Raw genomic sequence first — 21,730 nt, 5'->3', positions numbered from 1 at the left:
ACAAAATGTAACAAAGTAAAAAACAGTAAGATAAAACAAAACCATCTATCAAAGTTGGACAATCCCAAGCAACAGAAAAGTCATCATAGAGCCTCCATCCAGTACCTGATGGAAGCAGATGCAGAGATCCATAGCCAAGCACCAGGCTGAGCTCCAGGAGTCCAATGGAAGAGAGGGAAGAGGGATTCTATGAGCAAGGGGGGGCTAAGATCACGATAGGAAAACCTACAGAGACAACTGAACCAAGCTAGTGGGAATTCTGAACTTTAGCCCAACAGTTGTGGAGCCTCCATGGGACTGGACTAGACCCTCTGCATAAGCGAGACAGTTGTGTAGCTTGGTCTGTTTGAGGGGCCCCCTGGCAGTGGGATCAGGATCCATCTCTGGTGCATAAGCTGGCTTTTTGGAGCCCACTACCTATGGTGGGACATCTTGCACAGCCTTGATGCAGGGGAGAGGGCTTGGACCTGCTGCAGCTGAAAGTACCAGGCTTTGCTGACTCCCCATGGGGGGCCTTACCTGTTTGGAGGAGGGGGTGGGGGTTGGGTTGGGGGGGAGCAGGAGGAGGGAAGAGAGAAGGATCTGTGGTTAGTATGTAAAATGAATAAAAGAAATCTCTTAATAAAGGAAAAAAAGCAACAGAAAAATAAAAATGCCCCAAGAGACAGCACAAGAATCAGAGTCCCATTCATTCATACTTTCAGAAGTCCCATAAAAATACTAAGCTGAAAGTATTATGCAGAGGACCTGGTGCCAACTGGTGTAAGGCCCTGGGATTGCTGCTTCAGTCTCTGAATTCATATGAGTTTTGCTCAGTGGTTTTAGAGGGTCTTGTTCTCTTGGTTTCTTCTGTCCCCTCTGTCTCTGTCACTCCTGTCTTCCTTGGGATTCCCTGAGCTCTAAGGGGGATGATTTGATGGAGACATTTCATTTAGAGCTGTGTGTTCCAAAGTCTGTCTCTCTCTGCATAATGTGTGGCTGTGGGTCTCTGTATTTGTTCCCATCTGCTGTAGGAGGAAGCCTCTCTGATGATGGGTGAATAAGGCACTGATCTAATCATCATTTCTATTTGGTTTTGGGGAGATTTGCACATCTGGTTTGTTGGGATCTACTTGTTTATGGCCTTGGTCTCTGGTAACACCACCACTGAACCAAAGCTTTCAATACCTGGGCCTTTGGGGAAATTAAAATTTTAAGCTACTGCAGGTTGTAATGATAATGTCAGCAGGATTTGCAGCAGGGAAATCCTTACTGACTTTGGAAAGAATGGGCAGAAACCAAAGTGCACTAAGTCCAGACCTGAATAGTAATTGAAGTAGTGGAGATATCTTGTAAATTGCTCATGGGAATAAGAGAAGATGATTAATAAGAGAAACAACACCCTGACCATCATTTATGTTGTACTATGACCTTTCTGTTCCCATTTGATGTTTTTATTATTCGTGTTTCCTCCCATATCAAGAACATCCCCCCCCCCCAGGATGTTTTTCTGGGGAAGATCTATTTTGTTCATTATTAACTCTAAGTAGGTAGTGTATCTAACATGGCAGGTGCTTCATAACTAGTTGTCAGACAAGTGAACGAATGGGTTTTCCAAGAAACCAAGAGAGAGGACCTAGAAGGAACCACTAATATAGTATGCACCTGTTTCCACAGCTCTTATACTCCTGAAAGTGAGGTAGACTTCAGCACCCATTGGTTTCCCACCTGCTGTGGGTAAGAAGGGTGAGGGACGTTAGAAGCTCAGCGTCAGCTGGATGAAAAGTAGCCAGGAATATTCCCTTGATACTATGATGTGCACAATCTCTTTTCCATTTAGTTTAGAACTGTGATTTAAATATCGACACATATTCATCTTGTGCTTACCGCGTCTTCGGGATAGCTTCAACATATCTGTTAGGTCTTTGTACTCCTTTGGCTCCTTGGATCCAAGTCTGGCACACGACGTCTGAAGCAAGCCTTAGAATGCAGGCTAAGCTCCAGGTGCTTTTGTGAAACAGTCACGCACAGATTTATCAAGAGGACCTGCTAGGTCCTTCATATGTGGACTCTGGTGATAAGACAGGCAGTGGGGGGAAGGCTGAATCTGAGAAAGGGGCCCGTGTGGCCAGAAGCCGAGGACTATCAACGCAAGGAAAAAGAACAGCTTTGGGGAAAGTAAGCGCTGAGAGGAAACGCTTCACTTTTCCACGGCGTGAGCCCGGATGCGCCTGCGCGAATCGCCGGGGCCAGCCTAGGGGGCGGGGCTAGGCTTGGGCTGGCGTCACGTGGCGCGCAGGCCATCCGCCCCGCCCGGTTCTCGGCGGCCGCCCCGCCCCACCCCGCCCCTTTCCCGCCGGGACATTGGGAGCCGCCCCGAAGTGCGCAGGGCGGCCCGGGTAAGTGTCCGCGAGGGGCGCGCGTCTCCTCGCCCCGGACGGGCCCCAGAGGGGCGCGGGCAGCCTGTGTTGCGGGGCTGAGGGGACAAGATGGCGGCGGGGCGCCCTTCCACCTCCTCAGGCACCTGGGCGTGGGGCCGGGGAGGGGAGCCGTGGGGGTTGACCGAGGAGGCCCGGCTCGGGTGGCGAGGGTCCAGCCGGCCCTCAGCCCCACTGGGCTGTGAGGGTCTTGGGACCGTGAGCCCCGTCGGGGCCGGGAGCGAGCCCGGGCCAGGATGCGGTCTCTAGCAGGTAGTGCCGGCTTCTGGCATGCCCCTGCCGCGGGGTCCTCAGGAGCTGCCTGCCTGCCTGCATTTGGCAGTTGACCGCTCCAGCATCTTTTCCGCCAGGGCTTGGCCACACTCTCCATGAAACTTGATTTCAGGTCTTAGCTTTCTCAGGGGAGCAGGGGGTGGGAGACATTTCTTTTTTCTTTTTTCTTTCCCATTTTACACATGTTGAACGTTGGGGCCTCAGGTGCAAAAGGAAGGCCTCTCACCTGCGAGCCTCCCGCCTCAGCGTCCTCACCCCAGTAATTTGTGAGCACCCACCCCCCCCCCCCTGCTCAGGTTTGCTCAAGGCAGCAGGTTAGAGTCAGCAGCTGACTGCAGAGAGCTTTGAACTTGTTAGAAAGCAGCCAGAAAATTGCTCCCCATTCAGCACCTGCTGCTGTCAAGAGGCTCCCTCTGAAGGGGGCCTGTCAGCCCCAGGGCTGCTTCCTGCTGGTGGGCGACTGTATCTCTCAAGTGTGCCAAGTTATTGTTCACGAAATAGCAATTCACTACAATTATCTTTCCGAACACATAATGATTCCTTATGTATGTACTACAGTTTACAGATTTTTTTTTTTCCCATCAGCATCGTATGGGGGAAGAAGGAGACAAGTGATGTGGACATTTATAAATAGGGAACCTGGGGCTCAAAGAGATTGTGACTTACCCAGATCACTTCTGGTGATGTGTTAGAATCCAGAGTTAAGGTTGATAAAGCACAGCACTAACCCACCCTGGCCTATGTTGGTGCTTTGCATTGGTATTTTTTTTTTTATGTTAACCATGACTTTCTGCAAAATGCTTGCAGATTGACTTAAGTACACTGAAATGACTTGAGAATGTTCACTGATATCTATCTTTAATAGAGTCATTTTTAAATGGCACTTGGGACATGGCGTTGGTGGGAGAAAGTGGGGTGTGGTGGCTTTGAAGGCCAGAGTCTCAAGTGCACCTTGTCCTTCAGCTTCCCTCATTTGGATACCATCCACCTCATAAAATTGTTACCAGCAGAAAAGGATTGTTTCTGTAAAGAACCGCATAGCAAGCCGTCAGCAAATGCTCCGTTCCTGCTCTTTTCCACATTCCCTTGAGCTGCATTTGTAAAATTCTCCGAGTTAGTCTGCTGGACTTCTGTAACAAAAGACCTTAAACTGAGGAGTGTATAGAGACCAGGGGTTGATTTCTCACGGTTCCGGTTGGGGAAGTCCAAGATGAAGGTGCTAGCTGATTCTGTGTTTAGTGATGACCTACTTGCTGATTTTAGATGACACCTTCTATACCCCCACATGAGGAGGGACAGAGGTCGTCCTTTAACTTCTCTTATAAGGGTATCAATCCCGTTTATGAAGAATCTTGCTCTTAATTACCTCCCCAAGTGTTTACCTATTACTGTTACCTCAGAAGCTAGGATTTCAATATGAATTTTGAGGAGACACATGTCGCAGTATACATCTGTAGCCACACTACTAGGGTGATGGTGGTTGTGGCGGAGACAGGTAGATTCCAGGGACTTGATGACCAGCCAGGCTAGCTGAGTAGAGAACTGCAGATTCAGTGAGAGACCTTGTCTCCAAAAAACAAAAACAGTGGACAGTGAACCTTTGGTCTTCGTGTTTGCCCATATGTGCACACATAAATAATAAGGTAGAGAGTGTCTGAATAAACATCTGACATTAACCTATGGCATCCACACACATTCATGCATACCCACACACATATACATGCTTGTACACACAGTGTATGCTGTTATATGCTAGGTAATATAACAGTCTTCACTAATGGTACAATATCAATACTGTGGAATTATCACTTTTGAAACTGTAGACATAAAAATTACAAATGGCTGTGGCTGGAAAAATGGCTCCGAGGATCAAGAGCACCAGTTGCTCTTCTAGAGGAAATGAACCAGGTTCAATTCCCAGCAATCACATGATGGTTTATCACCAGTTCTGGGGGATCTGACACCCTCTTCTGGTCTCCTCATGCACCGGACATGCAAATAGTACATAGACAAACACCTATACACATAAAATAATAAAATGAAAAATTGAAAATACTGCAAGTGGCTTGTTTAAGTCCATGTAATTCTTTTTGCATTTTTTTTTCTTTCTGGGTGATGTAACTTTTTTACAAGCATTTTTGGCTAAGTCTTGCTTAGTACTGTGCTGGTTAGTTTTTTTTTTTTTTTTTTTTTTTTTTTTTTTTTTTTTGTCAGCTTGATTAGTCATCTGGGAAGAGGGAATCTAAACTGAGAAAATTCCTCTGTCACATTGGCCTGTAGACAAGTCTATGGGACATTTTCTTAATTGATGATAGATGTGAGAGAGCCCAGCCCACTGCTTATGGTGCCACCCTTAGGTGGTCCCTGGTAGTGCAGAAAAGCTAGCTGAGACAGCCAGGAGAGGCAAGCCAGCAAGCAGCTTTCTTTGTACCCTCTGCTTCAGTTCCTGCATCCAGGCTGAATCCATCGTGACTTTCCTTCATGACAGACTGTAATCTTTAAGCTGAAATCCACCCACCCCAAGTTGCTTTTGGTCAGCTATCTTATTACACGAAGAGAAGGCAAACTCAGACAGTGAAAAAATAGCTGAGTCCAGTGCTGGAGCTACCCTTAGTAAAAGAGAATAATTCCCTCTCCGACATACTGAGGATTTCATGAATGTTGCTAAGTAGGTCCCCCCCCCCCCTTTTTTTTTTTTTTTAACTACTGATGTAGGTAGAAGCCAGAGGCCAAGCTCAGCTGCCATTCCTCAGGAGCTGGCCACTTTATTTTTTGAGACAGGGCCTTTTGCTGGGACCTGGGCCTTGCTTAACTGGTTAGACAGGGTAGCTGGTCAGCAAGTCTCAGTAATCCTATTTGTGTTTCCCTGATCCTGGTTTATAACTGTGGGTAACCATACTTGGGCTTTTTCAATGGGTACTGAGAGTTGAAATCAGTGGCTCATGTTTGATGCTATTGCTTGTGTGGCAAACACCTCACTGGCTGAGGTATCATTCCAGCACATTTCTGGTCTCGAGAGACAGGTCTTTGTAGCTCAGACTGACCTTAAATTTAAATAGTGGGTTTCTTGTGTATTTTGAAAGCTTGCAAAAGTAGAGAATGAACTGCTATATATCAGTCTTTTTGAGCAATCTACACGATTGATATTTTTCCATAAAAGACAACCATGTCCCCATTTTATTTGTAAAAATTTTAGTGTATGTTGGCCTGCTTTTGAAGAAAGAGGTGGTGCTGCTGTTTTCAGTTGGCCAAGCCATATTGACAGGAAAAAATACTTCTCAGTTGATTTATTCATGGCAGTATGTACTGAAGCAATTGAAAAACTCTTTAAACAATAAGGAATTACGAAGTTTCTGTATTACTTTTAAAGATATTCATTTTTGCTCTAATATACTTAGTTTGTACTTACCAAAAATGTGAAAAATTATTGATAGCTTTTGAATTTATCTATAACAGTGTTAAGTACCAAACTCAGGAAAACATTCAGACTTTCTTTTTTTAAAGAAAGAATTATTTTTATTCTTTGAAGTTTTTTTAAAAACTACAACTTACTTTGATCATATTCATCACCTGTTCCCCAATACCTCCCAGATCAACTCACCTCCTTATTACCCCCTCAATTTTGTATCCTCTTTAAAACTTTTTTTTAAGTTAAAGAGGCTAAGAGATACTTTATTCTAGAACCAAATGTGACTGACAGTGTGTTTCTTTTTAATAACCCACTGACTCAAATTTGTGCTGCCTGTAACTCCTAGGCTTGGGGCCATCTACTGGAGTGGGGTTGAGCTATACCCTTAAAGAAAACTGGCTCTCCCACACCCAGAAGCCACTGAGTGATCATAGCTCCTCAGTTAGGAGGGGGAGCCCATGGCCCTCTTCCCCCCTGTGCTAGCGTGTTGACTGGCTTTGTGTTGTTCAGCTTGCCTGCGGGCAACCACAGCTGCTGTGAGTGTGCCATGTCCAAACGATACAGTTTTGCCCCAGACCTTCCTGACCTCTAATCCCAGCTGAATACTAACCCATGGATTTGCCTTACCAGATATAGCACACTAATAAAATCATATAATACGTGTTCTGTTGTATCTTGCTACTTCTGTTTGGCACATTTTAAAGAATCGTTTATATGACAGCATGTACTAGCACTTCACTCCTTTTTATGAGTAACTAGCATTCCATTGTGTAGGCATCCCCCATTTTATTTACCTGTTGGACAATCCTTGGTTATTTGTATGTTTTTATTTGTAGTTGTTAGGGCAGTGCTGCTGTGGGCATTCTTGTGTAAGTTTTGTGTGGTCTTGTGTGTTCATTTCCTGTGAGTGGCTGTAGGAGTGGAATTACTGGGTATGGTGACTCACGAGGAACGGCCAGATGCTGTACTCGGTCAGCTGTACCAGTTTGCATTCCCACTGCAGTGTGTGAGGAAGGTTCCATTTTCTCCATTTCCTTTGACATTCTAGTCCTGTCTTTTTGACTGTAGATAGCTGAGTGATGGGAAGTGATACCTCATTGTGGTTTTGATTTGTTTACCTAATGGCTAGTGATTTGAACATCTTTTCTTGTAGTTGTTAGTCATTTAAATATCTCTTTTGCAGAAATGAGGACATGGCCCTTTAACCTACATACTGCTACTGTTTTAATTTGAAATGTGTTCCACTCTTGTGCTGTCTTTGAATTCTTTTTTAAAGATTATATCATTGAAGGGATTGCTTCCCGGAAATTCTTGCAATCTTGAGATGCTGTATTGTGAAGCACATATCACCTACTCATGTTTATTAGTGTACACATTGCAGTAGTTTTCCTTTTGTTCAAAGAACTATCTTGAATTTTCCAAGAAGAAAGAAAATTTGAATTTTTTTTTGAGACAAGGTTTTGCTTTGTAGCCCAGACTACCCTCTTATTCAGAATTCTGCCTCAGCGCCATGACTTGTTTCAATTTGGAGGCAGAGGTAATAATCTACTAAGTGCCAAATGGAACAGCAGTGCTTGAGGCATGATGGTGAGATTTGGGGTAAATCAGGATCTGGTAGAACTTAAGAGATTATGATTCCATTCTGAGCCATTATTCTTATTCTGTAATTTAAAAGTATATTTAAATTTAATAATTTCAATCTTTGGTGTTTTGTAATTGTGGTATAGTTATAATTCAGAAAATCAGGAAACTTCATGAACAGTCACTCATAATTTCTGTATTGTACAGTTATCAGGGTTTGAATAGAGGTTCTGGGCTGTCAGGTTCTTCACATAAAATTTCTTTAAATTTGAAAATAAACCTACAGGGTAGATATTTCTATTCCCTTTGTCTAACTGTGAACTCTTAAAAAAACAATTAGATAACTTTCCTAAAGGTTGTGTAATGTGTACATGGCAGCCTTGGAGTATGTATGAGTCTGACTGTAGAGATCACATTCTCCTCAGTATGCCCTTTGGATGTCTGCTCTGTTTTCCAGTGGGTACCACATTCTTCATATTCTTCATATTAGTTCATATGGTCATAGGATTTGGTTTCTGCTTGCAAAGTATGTGTCCTCTAAAGCTGTCTTTATTGGGAAGGCGTGTAGAGTTCACAGCTTCACAGACTGGTTGGAATGACTGAAAGGAGGTATTTCTTCGTAACCAGTGAACCGTGCAATGCTGCAGTCTTTCTTTCTTGCTGTAGGGGAGAGGTCTTCAGTTGTTGATACTGACCTCAGGGTCTTGAAATGGGAGAGAAGTGGGAGAAAGAGGAAAACATTTATCATGTACTGGGTTTTTTGTAATATTTCAGAAATTATTTGGGCATCTATGTGTCATCTGGTGGAAATTTCCACTCTAGCGCACTACCACTTAACTTTGTAAAGTAGATGTTATTTTATATTATGAAAGAAAATAAGTCCTGAGGGAATAATAACATATCCAAAGTTACATAATTATGATTCTAGTGAACAGCTAAATTAGAAGTCGGTCCCACAGTATATTCTTCCCTACTGTATGGGTTTATTTCAGAGTATAAACTGTGAACCAATAATCCACATGTAAAGCATTTCTTTTTTTTTTTTTTTCCCTGTGATTTCATTTTATGTGTATGGGTGTTTTGCTTGTATGTGTGCTATGCACCACATTCCTGCATTGCCTACAGAAGCCAGAAGAGGGCACTGGTTCCCCTGGAACTGTAGTTACAAATGGTTCTAAGTCTCTATATGGGTCCTGGGAATTGAACCTGGGTCCTCTGGAAGAGGAAATAGTGCACTTAACTGCTGAGCCATCTCTCTAGCCCATTTGTAGAATATTTCTATCCTTCCAGGAAGTTCCTTCCTGCTCCTTCTCAATCCCTCCAACCAGCTCAACAGCCTCCTTCTCCTTTTCTTAGCTAAGATTACTTTTGCCTAATATGTAGCTTCATATAAACAGAATCATTGGATACTCGCTTGCCATTTCTTTCTGTGGGTGTAATATCTGGTATTCCTCTGTTATGTGTATAAGTAGTTCATTCCATTCTGTGAGTAGCATTCTGTTACGTGGATATACTACAATTTGATTATTCTTCTGTTGATGGATATTTGAATCATTGCCAGTTTGGAGCTATTATGTATAAAATGGTTTTGAACATTTTCTATAGATTTTTGTGTGAAAAATATTGTTATTTTTTGGGGGAGGAACATAAATATTCAACCTTCATTTTATAGAAGAGATTGCTACAAAGGTTAAATGACTTCTTTTAAAATGTTTCTCTTTAATATCATATATGCATATGATGTGTTATGATTAAATTCACTCTTCTTTCTTTCTACTCAAATTCTTTCCCTGTTCTTTTCCCTCCCAACTACATGTGCTCTCTTTTTAAAGATACCCATGGAGTCCATTTAGTGCTGCCTGTTTGTACAGATGGGTGGCTCCATCTACTGGAGCATGTGTAGTCTTTCAGGGTCTACATCTCTGAAGAAAACTGACTTTTCCTTCCTTAGCAGCCACCATTTGTCAGTATATCCTCAAACAGGGGTGGGACTTCATGAGCCCCTCCTATTTTGATGCTGGAACTTTGGGTGGCTTGATTTTGTGCATTGATATGTGCTCCGAACAGCTGTGAGTTCATGTTCCCAACTACATTGCATGACTTCTTAATGTCCTATAGCTAGAGCCAGTGAGGAAAAGTATGAGTGTATATGTGTACTTTGTGTGTGTGTGTGTGTGTGTGTGTGTGTGTGTGTGTGTGTGTGTGTAAATAAAACTAGTCTATGAGTTCAGATTAAGATCTCTATCAGCTGGGATTTAAAAATGTAGGCTTCATGAATGGGGGGAATGGCTTTACAGGTAGAACGCTTGCTTGATATGTGTAAGGCCATAGGTCTGAACCAAAGGAAGAAACAAACAAAAAACTGCGTATCTTCGTGATGATGACTTTTGAGCTGTGTTCGAAGAATTGGTAGCCTTTAAAAAGTTTTTTAATTACACTTGTGTGTGTACACACACACACACACACACACACACACACACACACACACACACACTTCTTCAGTCATCCTCACACTTGCATGCATGGGCAGAGATCAGAGGATAAAGTTGTCAAGAGTTGATTCTCTTCTTCTATCATATGGGTTCTAGGAATCCAGCTCTGGTCTTCAGACTTGGCAGCAAGTGCCAAGGGAATGATGCCAACCACAGTGGGTTGGGTTTTCCCACTTAATTCAGATAATCCTGCACAGATTTGTGTGGAGTCCAAACCAGGGTATACAATCCCCAAATTGAGACTGTCTTCCTAGTGATTCTAGGTTGGGTCAAGTTGACAATTAAAGCTAACCATCACAGAATATTTAAGATCTAAACTCTTAAGTGTTTTCAGGTATTAGCATTAACCATAGTGTCTATGTTGTACAATAAGCTTCTAGCATTTTTTCAGAATCCTCAAGAAACTTTGTGCCATTTAATTTTGTATTTTCCTAGGGTTTTTTTCCTCTGTCTCTCTCCAGTCTTCTAGTTCCTGGCTGTTACCATTCTGCACTCTGCTTCTGTGAGATCAATTACTTTATATTTCACAATAAGTAAAATCATACAGTATTTATTTTTCTGTGCTTGGCTTTTTTTCTTAGCATAATATGCTCCAGATTAATCTGTGTTGTTAAAAATCACAAGATTTTTTTTGAAAGGTTAAAAACTATACCACAACCCCACAAAAACAGCACATTTTCTTTATGTAACCATCCATTGACAGACACTTGGTTTGATTATCTTGGATATTGTGAGTAATGCTGAAAAGAAGATGCAATATATTTAATATTATTTAATTTCTTTTAGATACTTACTAGAAGTGATTGTTGGATTATATAGTAATTTAAAAAATATTTTAAGGAACCTCCATTCTGTTTTCCATAAAGGCCGTACTAATTTACATTCCCTACAATGGTGTAAATGGCTTCTTTTTCTCCTAGCATCTTTGAGAAAAATACCACTTAATCCTGGAGTATGATTTTCTTGATGTGTTGTTTGGAGTCGGAGTCAGTAGTTGTAAGAGTTCTTACATCTGTATTCATTAGGTATGTTGGTTTGTAGTCTTCTTCCTTCATCTTTCCTTCCTCTTCATATGTTTGCCCTTGGCATCAGGATAATGTTGGTGTCATGGACTGTGGTTGGAATGATTCTCTTCCAGATTTTTCAAATAGTTTGATAATTCATAGAAGTTTTCTTTAACAGTTTGGTGCAATTCAGCAGTAAAACCATCTGGTCCTGGACTTTTCTTTGTTGGGAGGCTTTTTAATTCAATCTCATCACTCATTTTTGATCTGTTCAGGTGTTCTTTGTTCTTATGATTCTGTTCAGGTAGGTTTTAAGTGTCTATAGATGTATTCACTCTTCTAGGTTTTCTAGGGTGTTCATAGTAGTACTCAGCGATCTTTTGTATTTACCGTGGGATCTGTTGTAATGTCATTTCTGTTTTGTGTTCTCTCTCTCTCTCTTCTTGATTAGTCTGGATCTAAAAGGTTCATCAATTTACCTACAAAAACCCAAGTCTTGCTGGCACACTCCTGTACCCTAGCCCTTAGATAGTGGTGGTAGGTGGATCAGAAGTTCAAGGTCATCTGTGGCTACATAGATTTTCTAACCTGAAACTTTTAAATAAAAAATTTATTAATTTTTGTTTTATGTTTATAAGTGTTTGCCTGCAGGTATGCATAATGTGTGTGACTGCAGAGGCCAGAAGTGGGTGTCAGATAACCTGGAACTGGACTCACAGGGGACTGTGAATGTCATGTGATCTCTGGGAGCAAATCTGGGTCCTTTGCAAGAGCAATATACTGTTCTTACCTATAAGCCATGGCTCCAGACACCTGAAATGTTTCTTAATTTAATTAGATCAAGCAGGTTTTTTTTTTTTTCTTAATCTTGAGAATTTATGTATAGATCTGCCCTGGTTGTGGCTTTTTTTTTTCTTTTTTTTTGTCAACTTGACACAAATCTATACAGTTTTGGCTAGAGCAATAGTTTTCAACCTGTGGGTCATGACCACTTTGGCAAACCTCTGTCTCCAGAAATATTTACATTACAGTTCATAACAGTAGCAAAATTACAGTTGTGAAGTAGCAATGAAATAGATTTTATGGTTGGGAGTCAATTACAACATGAGGAACTATATTAGTGGGTCTTAGAGGAACATTGGGCTAGAAGAACCACTGGGCTGGAGGAACCTCAACTGAGAAAATACCTGCATCACATTGCCTATGGGCAAGTCTGTGGTGTAGCTAGAGTTTTCCTGCCTTGCCCACAGTCAGGACAAATCTCTGTCACCCGCCAGTCCCACAGCCACTCAGACCCAATCAAGTAAACACAGAGACTTATATTGCTTACAAACTGTATGGCCGTGGCAGGCTTCTTGCTAACTGTTTTTATAGCTTAAATTAATCCATTTCCATAAATCTATACCTTGCCACGTGGCTCGAGGCTTACCGGCATCTTCACATGCTGCTTGTCATGGTGGCGGCTGGCAGTGACTCCCTCTGCCTTCCTCTTCTCTCAATTCTCCTCTCTGTTAGTCCCGCCTATACTTCCTGCCTGGCCACTGGCCAATCAGTGTTTTATTTATTGACCAATCAGAGCAATTTAACATACAGACCATTCCACAGCACTGTGGGGCATTTTCGTGATTAATGGTTGATGAGAAAGGGCCCAGCCTACTGGAAGGTGGTGCCACTAGGTGGTATAAGAAAGCAGGCTGAGCAAGCAAGCCATGGGAAGGAAGCCAGTAGGCAGCAATCCTTTATGGCTTCTGTTTCAGTACCTGTTTCCAGGTTCCTGCCAAGTTTCTTAGTCTAATCAGACATTTTTCTCTTTCTTTTGAAACACTAGCTTGTAGATTCATTGATCTTATCTGTTTTTTAGACTTTTTTCATTTTTCTATTTTGATTTTTAGTTTCCTTTTTGATGTCTTTGAGTTTTGATCTTTTTCTAGATCCTTGGGTTGGGTAGTTAGATTATTTCTTTTTTCTTAAATAGGCATTCATTGTTTTAAAGTTTCCTTTTAGAACTGCTTTTACCATGTTTATATGTGTTTACTGCTTTAGAGGCAGTGGGACCTGGGAGGATGGAGCCGATAAGTGAGACAGACTATAAAACAAAAATTAATAAATTTTTTATTTAAAAGTTTCAGGTTAGAAAATCTATGTAGTCTCATGCAATAGCTAACTTTATTCAGAGCATCAGACAATTTATACTCTGTGGGTTAAAAGAAGTCACATGATTAAAGTGTATAATCACAGGGGCAAGCCACACGTGGTGGGCGAGACACATGTGGCAAAGACACACTTTTCCACAGAGGCATATAAATAAATATCAATAGCCAGTCATAATGAATATTCTGAAGTAAATTCACTCCTATCTGCTACACCTGGGAGGGGCATGAAAAAACATTAAAAGCCAAACAAAACAAAACAAAACTGAGATCACAAGACTGTCTTGTCTTCTTGGAGTTTTCTCAGAAGTGCTTAGAATTCTCCTCACATAAATCCATTCTTAGACTTTGTCCTGATACATGCTTTGCTATTTATATTTCCATTTTAGTTTATCCCAAGGTGTTTTATTATCTCTCCTTTGATTTCTTCTTTAACCTATAGATTTTTGGGGAATGCGTTGCTCAGTTTCTACATACTTGTGAATTTAAAATTTTTTTTCTCATCAATGATTTCTATAATAGTGTTATACCATCTGTGGTCTGAAAATTAATACCACTTAAAATTTTGAATTTATTAACATTTGTTTTGTGGCTTATCATATAATCTACCCTAGAAAATGTTACATTTGTGATTAAAGAATAGTGTGTATTTTGTTGTTGAGTGTAATATTCTAAATATGTTGGTTTAGTTCATTTGATCTGTAGTATTGTTCATGTTAACTTTTTTTCTAAATGATTATATGTCCAGAGCTATCCTTTCTTAAAAGTTGGGTATTGAAATCCTTAGTATTAGATCACTGTAATTTTGTCTTCAATTCTGTTAACATTTGCCTATCTTTTTAGTTACTCCAAGTTTGGGATATATTTACAATTGTTATATTTTCTTGAGAATTGACTTTTTTATCAGATGATGACTCTTTTGTGGCAATTTTTGGCTTAAAATGTCTTGTGTCTGGTAAAATACCTCTGCTTTCTTTGGGATCTCATTTACATGGAATATATATTTTAATCCTCTTGTTTTCAGCTTATTTTCTTTCTGAAGGTTAAAGTTGATTATAGCAATATGTTGTTTGATCATTTAAAAAAATCTTTTGATTGGGGAATGTAATCCATTTGTAGTTAATGGTAGATTGAAAACCCTTACTACAATGATTATGTTCTGATTTGTAGTTTTTTTCACTTTCAGTTTCTTTCTTGATATTTTCCTTTGTGATTTTATTAAAAAACTGATCACAATTTTTGATTTTTTGGTCTTTATTTATCGTGTATCTATTCTAAGTTTTTCTTTGTTGTTATCAGAGGCATACACAAAGCATCCTATAATTTATAATCTGTTCTAAGATGCTAAAAATTTAACTTCATCTGGTTTACGCCTATAGTCTCAGCACTCAGGAAGCAGAGGCAGGAGAATTGCATATTAGAGGCTAGCCTTGGTAAAAAAAGCAAGACCTCTTAAGAAAACAAAAATATGCCTTTAATCTCAGACGTTGGGATGCAGAGGCAGGTGGATTGCTGTGATTTCTCGGCCAGCTTGGTCTATGGTAGCAAGTTCCAAGACAGCCAGGGCTACATAGACTGTCTCAACTCCCTCCCCACAAAAAAGAAAAACAAACAACAGCAACAACAACAAAAAGGAAACAAAAACACATACCATCCCCCCCCCAAAAAAACCAACCCTCAAAAATAAAATTGCATTAACATTTTATGTTAATGATGTCATAGATTACATCTTTCACATATTGTGTAGCTTAATAAATTGTTGGAATTAGTAGTTTTTTTAAATTTACTTTCTTGAGACAATGTTGCCTCTATTGTCAAGATTGGTACCTTACTCCTGACCTCAAGTGATCCTCCTTTCTCAGTCTCCTGAGAATCTGAAATTACATGTGCCATTCACTCAGCATCATTTATTTTTAGTGTTTGTATTTTAACTTTCTTGTTAGAGTTAAAGTTATTTTCTACCATCACTGTGGTGGTTTTATTTTTCATGTGGTTAACTCCCTTTAATTTCTTATAGGCTACTCTAGTAGTGATGAACTCACAACCTTGCTTGTTTGGGAGGGTTGCAGTTTTAAATAGTGCTCACTGAGAAAGTCACATTTGGCAGAGACAGAGAGAGGCCCAAGTCTAAACCCCTGAGACTCAAGTGTTAAGAAACATAAAGAGGCCCGTGTGGCTGGAATGGAATGAATACTGGCAAGGAGTGGTGAAGGATAGGAGAAAACTTGGGGTGAGATAGCTGACTGTGAAGACCGTCTTTCACTTGAGTCAGGTGGGGTGGAGCTGGAGGTTTGTGAGCGTGGGCAATGTACGTAAAGAATACAGCGCTTTACCCATGCCTAAATCATGTACCATGTCGTTCACCTACTTAAAACTCGACTATCATGTGTTCACAGAGCTGGGTGTCTACACCACAGTGGATTTGGGGACATTGTTACCACCCTGAGAGGTAGCCTGTTCTCTTTTTGTGGTTACTTCCATTTCCTCCCCATTCCTCTACCTTTTGACTCCATGGATTTAATTATTCTGGACAATTCATATAAATGAAATCATACAATATGTGATCTTTTATAACCTTTTTCACAATGTACAATATTTTCAGAGTTCATATGTATTGAAATATGTGAACTTAATTTCCTTTTATGGCCAAATAATAATTGTATTGTTTGGTTATATCACGTTGTGTATAATCTTTAGCTGATGGGTATGTATGCTATTTTGAGCTGCTTTAAAACTATATTTCTTATAGTGCAGGTAACTGAGTCCAGGGTCTCAAGTATACTAGGCAAGTACTCTATCATCGGGCCACACCCCAGCCTAGAAGTTTATTTTAAAAGGAGCATATTCACTTGACTGGGTCTAAATGACAAGGTTATTAGAATGTTTGGCTTCATTTGCTACTTTCTTTTAGTCAGTGTTTCTTGTTGCACTGTTAGGTACACACAGAAACACACACACACACACACACACACACACACACACACACACACACACACACAGTCTAGTTTCTCTACTTTGTGTTTCTTTTGAGTGAAAATTTGACTATATTAATTATGTTTCCTGAAAAGTAAGGTCTGTTCTGTGTGGACACTTACATTAAAGGTGATTAAAATAAAATAGTCTGATAAAATTTCAGTTTATTGAAGTTCTTTTCTTAAAGATTTGTTTTTATTTTATGTTAATGAATTTGCCTGCATGTTCGTATATATACCATATGTGTCTGGTGTCCATAGAAGCCAGAAGAGGGTGTCAGAATCCCTGTATCTGAAATTATTAATGGTTGTAAGCTACCATGTGGGTTTTGGGTCCTGAACCTGGGTCCTCTGCAAGAACAACAAATTTCTATAACCATTGAACCATCTCTTTCACCTCCATTTTATGGAAATTCCTAAGGAGAGATTACACATTATTTCCTGTGTTAAGTTGGGGCTTATTAGTGAGCCATGTTAATAACATTATTTAAAATGAAATGGAACAAAGAAGGCAAGAGTGAATTTCTCACAGTAGGGATAAATGTTCATGGAAGCTTTCTTTTAGTTAAACATTCTGAATCAGGTCAAGATAGGAAATTCAGGGCTAGAGAGATGGCTCAGCAGTTGAGAACACTTACTGCTCTTGCACAGGACCCAGGTCTGATTTCTAGTACCCACAAGGTGGCTCATAATCCTCTATAATTCCAGTTCCAGGGGAGTCTGATGCCCTTTTCTGCTTTTACAGGCATATACACTTTGTACACGTGAATTACATTACATGTGGGCAAACACGCATTTACATTACATAAAAATAAACCTTCAACCAAGCATATAAAATGCATGTGCATGTTTTGTGTAAAGAGTTAGACTAAAAAGAAGCTTAATGCCTCTGGATTGGGATATACTATGGTAGTCCTGTAATTAGCATTGATTCCTTCCCATTTTGTTTTTATATTTTGGAGTATTGAGGTACTATTCAGTGTGGAGTATTTAAAGCCTGCTGTATGCTATGCATCCTAACAAAATAAAATACGGTTTTATTAATTTGTTGTATTTAATGTAATGAGAAACATAGAGGGTGAGATTTTATCTTTTAATGATTAAATATGATTTTGTGATAATGCTATGACTAAGGATATATATTTTAATTGCAGGAATTATAACCCATGGGATTATATGGTAAATGATCTTGCCAAGGAAGAGACTTAAAAATGATGGTGAGTACAGCTATTTTTTTTTGTTTTTGTTTTGTTTTGTTTTGTTTTTTCGAGACAGGGTTTCTTTGTGTAGCTTTGCGCCTTTCCTGGAACTCACTTGGTAGCCCAGGCTGGCCTCGAACTCACAGTGATCCGCCTGGCTCTGCCTCCCGAGTGCTGGGATTAAAGGCGTGCGCCACCACCGCCCGGCTATTTTTTTTTTCTTTTAATCACAGTTGTTTGTTTGTTTATCAGTGTCACATGTAGCATAGTGTGTGCGTGGGGAGATGATCGAACAGGTTTCAGGGGTTGATTCTCTCCTTCCACCCTCTGGGTCCCGGGGATCAGTTGGGTTGTTGGGCTTGGCAGCAAGTGCCTTCACCGGCTGAGCCGTGTCCCTGACCACTGTGATCAAGCTGTTTTAAAAACTGACTTTAGGTTTCCACGTGTTTGCTGTTTGCTCCTCTTTTCCCTACTTCCTGCCGTCTCTTCTTCATCTGTGAACTTCAGTCTTAGTCACTGTTTCAGCCACTGCTGCTGCCTCGGTCTGACACTTGTGGAATGTGGCATAGGGAAACAGATGAGGACCAGCCTCTCTTGTTAAAAGTAAATCCAAGCTAAGTTCCTAGGTTGCCTTGTCCTGGATGGGCGCCGAGGTAGGGGACCTAAGCACGGAAGCAAGCAAATGTGCTGTCATTCCTGACGCTTTGACAACTCAATGTCTCCAGGCCCTTCTATATGCCTGAAACTACTCAAGTGGAGGGCTTAGGAAGAGGGAATGTAGTCTTGCCCAAGTCCCTCCTTGCAAGATTTGAATATAGGAGCAAGTCTCAGAAGTATGTAGACTGTGGTGAACATCTGAGTAATTGATTTCTTAGAGTGTATAGGGCAAGATTTAAATATAACTTAATGCTGATGTTTATTGCTTTTATTTGAAACATTAAGTATTTGAACAAGCCTGTGTAAAATCTCTATGTAGCACTAGGTGGCACACTATGACTTTGAGTCAAAATTTGTTGAGCTCTGTAAGAAAAGAACCTGAGTAAGAATGCTGTTGAAATAGACATCTATAAAGTGATTATGTATCTCATACTCATTGATTGTATTACAAATTTAATATTTAATCATGCTAGAATGATTGAAAGCATTATGATACTGACATGTTTATAAGAATTAGTTGTTAAAAAATGATCAGATTTTGAGTTTTTACTGAAAGGAGCACATTCAGCATGTTACAAAAAGCATCCATAATATGAAATGAAAACTGTTCTGGGCACATACAAGATGAATAGTAATTTTTTACATGTTAAATGTTAGAATAAGGAATAAAGACAATCCTCAAGCTGGTGGCTTTTTCCTCTATGTTTTTCTGCATTAAGTACAAAAGAACTAAGTTGGTAATAGTGATGTTCATAGGAGAAAGGAGCATTCAAAGGTTCAGGTTTAGTATTACTGCAGACTTGGGACTGTGAGGTCATCTGTTTTGTTTTTGTTACTTTATGAGGACTTGAGTTAGATAGGACATAGGAGCAGTGAGTTTTATGTCATGAAGTCTATACCTGTAAGATTTTCTACAGGGGAACAAGGAAATTATCTCAAAGAGCTAACAGTATGACATCAATTTAAACTTGTTCATTTGGCCTGGAATCCTTAGTGATGCTTTTGTTTAAAACTATGTTTGGGTAATCTTAAGTGATAGCGGTAAGTTCAGATAAATGGAGGAGGTTTTTTACATCATTGGAAAGCGTGAGAGTAAACAGAGAAGAGTAAAAGCTTTAGTTGATTAGGTAGGTGCTTCTGGGAATTCAGGGCAAGGCCAGAAGAGTGAAGGGATGTAAACATAGACATTGAAGTAGAAGGCTAAAAGTTCTGGAGAGAAGATATGAATTAGTTTCTGATCAGAGTATTCTAATAGGTAGGATCATTTTCTTTCTAGTAGTTTAGATTTTTTAGTAGTAGTTCATTCATTTGTGTACTGAAACTTTATTTTTTGTCACTCGTAGATTTAGCAGGCATGTTTGTTCTCTTTTCCCCATATAACACATTTTCTGTCTATCAGATTCTTCTCATGAGCATAAAATATGACCTATCTTTTAAAAATATTGTTTTTAGGTAACACTCCAAGAGTTTTATTTTTACTTTAGATTTATGTCTTTTCTCTAGTTTTAGTCTTATGTCTAGTCTCTCATTTGCCATTCTCTTTTGAATTTCCTTCCGTTGGGATTTTGATTGTTATTCCACGCACTAGTCTTGTTGATATGTAAGATGTGGGGCTGGCATAGGTGCAGATTGGTGGTTCTGCTGCTCAATGTAGCTGTTGAAACTTGAGACTGTATTTGTTTTAGAAGTAATTAAAATTTTTAGTTTAGGTTTTTTTTTGTTTTTTTAATTTAATATATTATTATTATTTTTATTTATTTATTTTACAATACTATTCAGTTCTACATAATAGCCACAGTTCCCTTGTTCTCTCCCTTCCTGCCCCCCTCCCCTTCCCCCCAGCCCACCTCCCATTCCCACCTCCTCCATATCAAGGTCTCCCCCGGGGACTGGGATCGACCTGATAGACTCAGTCCAGGCAGGTCCAGTCCCCTTCTCCCAGATTGAGCCAAGTGTCCCTGCATAAGTCCCAGGTTTCAAACAGCTAACTCATGCAACGTATTTTAGGTTTTTTAAACCTTAAGACAGACTTGGTGTCTGATGAGCCACATTCCAAACCTCAGATTGGTTTGTGTGTTCATGATGTGGAGGCCAGAGTTGACAGTTGATGTCTCCCCCCTCTCACCACGTGGTCATGGTGCATGTGTGGGAATATGTGTGTTTGTGCATGTGTTGGGGTACACATATGTGTATGTGTGTGTGGAGACCAGAAGTCAGCACTGGGTGTCATATACTCTTGCTTTCCACCTTATATTTGAGATAGTATTTCTCACTGAACCTGGAGCTCACCTATTGGCCAGGAGCCCTTGGGAACTTCCTGTTTCTGCTTCCAGTGCTGGGTTTTAGCTTTTCTACCTGGGTTCTGGTGGTTAGAACTGAGATCCTCACGTTTATAGATTTAGCTGCCATGTTTATTCCCTTTATCTCACATAACCAAAAATTTCTCCCTATAGGATTCTTCCCACAAGCTTAAAATATGTTATGATTTGTCTTAAAAACTGTTGCAGCTTTTTTTGGTGTCAGTAAGCACTTTATACATTAAGCCACCACCCAAGCCTTTCCCCTTTTATTTTTAAGTCATTATATATGCATTTGTGTATGCATACACGTGTGTATGCAAGTGCCACAGTGCGCATGTGTGGAGGTCAGAGAACAGCTTACGGGAGTCGGTTCTGTTCTTTTACTATGTGAGTAATGGGGATTGTACTCAGGTCTTCACACTTGTTGGCCAGAGCCTTTACGACTGAGCCATCTATCTTATCTTTTGAGACAGTCTTCCACTAAACCTAGAACTTCCTATTTTGATTAAACCGCTGGCTGTCTCTGCCCGTCCTGTACTGAGATTACAGTCGTGTTCCATATCACTCGGTTTTTACATGGATCTTGGAGATCTGAACTCTTTTTCTCATGCCTATACAACAAGTACTTTATCCACAGAGCCATCTCAAAATAGTTTTTAATTATTTGCTCTCTGAATAAGTATGAAGAATAATGACTTTGTTATATGCAAAATGGCGATTGATACCTAATAGTCTCGTAAATATTACTGTTTCAATATATCTAGGCTTCCTTCCAGCGCTCCAATAGTCATGACAAAGTGAGGAGAATTGTTGCAGAGGAGGGTCGTACAGCGAGAAACCTGATCGCTTGGAGTGTCCCACTAGAAAGCAAAGACGATGATGGTATGTGTTTTAGAAGTTAGCTTTCCCCTTTGTAAATTAGGAGGACAGGTGAGTGTGCTGGAAGACTGGAGGCAGGAGGATTACTTGATCTTAGGAGCTCAAGCCTAGCCTTGACAATATAACAAGGCCCTGTCTAAAGAAAATGAAACAAAGCAAAAATGTAATGTATAAGGTTATATTTAGTTCTGAAGAGTTTGAGTAGATTTAAAATCAGTTTACACAATTAGAACTTTTCACCAAATTGACATAGTAAATGAAATTGATTTTGTAAAAAATAGTTTAAAAAGTATTATTCATTTGCTATTTTAAAAAATAATGAAATTATTAAGCTATTATTCTGGTAGCTGAAATGCTGATTTACTAAATTCATAATTTCTTCTACATTTGTCAGTTA

At 40.0% G+C, this 21,730-nt stretch overlaps 1 protein-coding gene across 3 annotated transcripts in view; it reads left to right on the top strand.

Moving 5' to 3' along the window:
• Window positions 1-2,235: 2,235 nt before the first annotated feature.
• Window positions 2,236-21,730, top strand: part of Scaper (S-phase cyclin A associated protein in the ER) — a 369,576-nt gene continuing 350,081 nt past the window's right edge. For 2 of the 3 annotated variants that reach the window (XM_006971561.4, XM_076576323.1), the window contains exons 1-3: window positions 2,237-2,378; window positions 17,453-17,515; window positions 21,219-21,336. In XM_006971561.4, coding sequence (XP_006971623.1) covers window positions 17,510-17,515; window positions 21,219-21,336 — 124 coding nt within the window. In that variant the 5' untranslated portion in view covers window positions 2,237-2,378; window positions 17,453-17,509. Of the gene's footprint in view, window positions 2,379-17,452; window positions 17,516-21,218; window positions 21,337-21,730 lie in introns of all 3 variants that reach the window. The other variant, XM_016004546.3, reaches the window with a different exon arrangement.

This window comes from Peromyscus maniculatus, chromosome 7 (assembly GCF_049852395.1).
Source record: "Peromyscus maniculatus bairdii isolate BWxNUB_F1_BW_parent chromosome 7, HU_Pman_BW_mat_3.1, whole genome shotgun sequence".
NCBI classification, from domain to species: Eukaryota; Metazoa; Chordata; class Mammalia; order Rodentia; family Cricetidae; genus Peromyscus; species Peromyscus maniculatus.
Note: the sequence above shows the minus strand (reverse complement) of the source record. Positions and strands in the feature narration are given on the sequence as shown.